The 2,996-nt window shown below is 30.7% G+C and overlaps 1 protein-coding gene across 1 annotated transcript; it reads right to left on the bottom strand.

Moving 5' to 3' along the window:
• Positions 1 to 641: 641 nt before the first annotated feature.
• LOC101488865 (UDP-glycosyltransferase 1) lies at positions 642 to 2,606 on the bottom strand. Its single transcript, XM_004516636.4, has 2 exons — positions 1,186 to 2,606; positions 642 to 1,024 (listed from the first exon to the last, which is right to left on the bottom strand). The coding sequence occupies exons 1-2, from the start codon at positions 2,475 to 2,477 to the stop codon at positions 904 to 906; spliced, it is 1,413 nt and encodes a 470-aa protein (XP_004516693.1). The 5' UTR covers positions 2,478 to 2,606; the 3' UTR covers positions 642 to 903.
• Between the last annotated feature and the right edge of the window lie 390 nt (positions 2,607 to 2,996).

The raw sequence follows: 2,996 nt of genomic DNA, 5'->3' as shown, positions 1-2,996 counted from the left end.
CTTTACCGTATATTTTATTTTTTTTAAGAAAAATTAGTAGTGTCTAGTTTATGTAAAAATAGACTTCAAATATGTTTTGTATTAATATAATTAATTTTGATTTTTCATATTCTAAAATATATAGTAATATTAATTAAGGATTAATTTGGAAAATAAACAATAAATATATTTAATAATTTGAAAAGAGACTTATATTTAAGGGGAAAAAAATTGTCAAATAAATACTTATATTTAAAGAAATAAGGAGTATATCATATTATGGTAATATTTAAAAATTAATAACTATTTTCAATTGCCAAGTACTCCTTACTTTTTAATATAGTTTTAGTATATAACAGAAAAAGTCATTAACCTTCTTCAAGAATCATGCAGAGACTTTAGAGTCTTTTCTCTACTTAATGTTCCTTCGTCTTAAATTGCATGTCACTTTGGCAATTTTACACAAATTAAAAAAATTAATTAATGTTGTGTGGAAAAGAAAAATTACAAATTACTTTATATAAGTACTCTCCTTTAAAAGTATGAGAAACACAGAATTTAAGAGTAGTTTAACAGTAGTTTAAACTCTTTCTTAAAAAGACCATTTTGCCAAAGAATTTAAGAGAAGTATAAAACAATATAAATCAAACACAGCTTATAACTTAATTAACCAATTATTAATAGTATGATTTAATTAAAAAGCTCTTATATTTTAGTAGACATGAAATAATAAATAATCTACAAATTCTACAGAGATTTGAATCATAACTTCTACTCTATTTTATTATTGTTAAATTCTCTCTGTGAGACGAAAAATAACTTCTAACTAGTATACTAAAATGGACGTGACAGGGGCTAACAATACCCATATCGCATATTAAATTTGGATTCTTCAATCATACATCATAAATTTGTATTCTTCAATCATATATCATACTGCTTATTCTCATTCCACAGTTGAGCTAATTTATTCAAAGCAACTAGTGAACTTCCATTTTCTTCTTTTGCCTTCTTAGCACTAATTTTCATCTTGAAAATCTTTTGCCTAATCTCTTTAATACCCATATCACATTACAAACTTGGACTACTCAATCACACTACTTCTTCTTGTTCCACAATTGAACCAACTTATTTAGATCAACGAGTGAACTTCCACCTTCTTCTTTTGCCTTCTTAGCACTTATCTTCATCACCGAAATCTTTTGCCTAATCTCTTCACCTTTATTTGAGTTCATCAATTCCTTAACTCGCACCCCCAACTCATTTTCACTAACAAACCCATCTTTCGACCCGTTAAGCTTCAAAGCCACCTTCATTTCCTCAACTAAAATAACTTTGTTCAGATTTTGTTCAGCATACAAAGGCCACGTCACCATAGGCACTCCTTCACAAACAGCCTCCAAAATAGAGTTCCACCCGCAATGTGTAACAAACCCACCAACTGAATCGTGACTCAATATTTCACGTTGTGGGGCCCAATTTTTCACAACCATTCCCTTTTCATTCGTCCTTTCTAAAAACCCTTTTGGCAACAATTCATCTAAACTCAACTCATCTAACTCCAACTCGCTTCTAACAACCCACAAGAATCGTTGCTCACTTTTCTCCAATCCAAAAGCTATTGCATTCAACTGAGCCTTGGAAAATCTCCCCATACTTCCAAAACTTAGAAACACGACACTTTGACTCGGTTGCGAGTCCAGCCAACTCAAACACCCATTTTCGTCTTCACCATATGACGCTGTAATCAAAGGTCCAATACAAAAAATTGGTGGAGTAATTCCATCTGGAACAAATAACCCTTCATTCAAAGATTTAATAGATTTTTCTTCAATAGCATCAAAAGTGTTCACAATAATCCCATCACATTCTCTCATAGTTTTCGCCGAATCAAGTAAAACCTTGTAAGCTTTAGTCTCGGGATCCTTAGCTTCATCAGGGTAATCATCTGTTGAAATATTCTTTGGTAATCCAGGAATTTGAAGAGGCATATGAAGATCCTTAATTGGTTTTGTAGCGTTCTGATGAATCGTTGGAAAATAAATGAACATGGATAGAACAGTAGCACCTGAAGTGTAGTAAAAATAAGTGGGGATTTCAAGTGTGGTTGTTACTTGTGAGGCACTATAGGTGAGGAAATCCAAGATAACAGCTTTGATGTTTGTGGTTTTGGAAATTGATTGTAGAATATTTTGAACATGGTGGTTGCTTTGGTGAGAGAGTTCAAGGGTGAGAGATTGTGGTGGAAGGGTTGTTGGAAATGAAATTGTAGGAATGTAGTGAAAATTAATTGAAGGGAATGTGGTTGTAACTGAAGCAATGTATTGTTTTGTATGAGAAAGTAAGTGTTGGTTATTGTTGTTATTGGTGGGTGGTGTGAGGATGAGAATTGTGATGGAAAATGAAGTGTGATGGGTTAATATGAGTTTGCCTAATTCAATCATGGACATTAAGTGTCCACTACCAAGAGCAGGGTATAGAACTATAGTATCCTTCATTATTTGAGAAGAAATTAGGAGAATGTATGTATTTTTGTTGTTGTGAATTCAAATGAAATTAGAAGAAATAAATTAGGTGTATTTAAGGACAATGGGGATAGGCTATATTGTGAAAACTCAAAGTGTGGGGGTTGGGCTATATATGCTGTGAAATTTCTGAATGTTTGGTTGGGAGGGAATAGATGTGTTAATAATACCTAGAAAGTTCCCTTTGATATGGTTTTTTAATTCATTTATATCAACGAATATATTAAAATAATATTATATACACAAGAGTTAAACATATTATTTTAATATATGTGGCAATAAATAGAAAGTTCCCGATTTTACTTTTTATTTATGTTAAAATATATCAAAATAATATATTTAATAACTTCGGTGTATTTTTTCAAGAAAATGTAGAAATACATATTTGTTTTAAGGGTTTAATGGTATGTATTATTAGTATCAAATAATTTTATATCAATATTTAATAAAAGTTATTCATTTTGTCATGTTTTATTATAAAATTGAGATGGA

This window comes from Cicer arietinum, chromosome 8 (genome assembly GCF_000331145.2).
Source record: "Cicer arietinum cultivar CDC Frontier isolate Library 1 chromosome 8, Cicar.CDCFrontier_v2.0, whole genome shotgun sequence".
Lineage (NCBI taxonomy): Eukaryota > Viridiplantae > Streptophyta > Magnoliopsida > Fabales > Fabaceae > Cicer > Cicer arietinum.
This window is presented reverse-complemented; position numbering and strand designations above follow the sequence as displayed.

Excerpts from the sequence above, each read along its gene's own strand:
- LOC101488865 (XM_004516636.4), bottom strand. The coding sequence starts at position 2,477 with ATGAAGGATACTATAGTTCTATACCCTGCTCTTGGTAGTGGACACTTA. Across the intron at positions 1,025-1,185 it reads AATAAAGGTGAAGAGATTAG|GCAAAAGATTTTCAAGATGA; the intron begins GCAAAAGATTTC and ends TAAAGAGATTAG.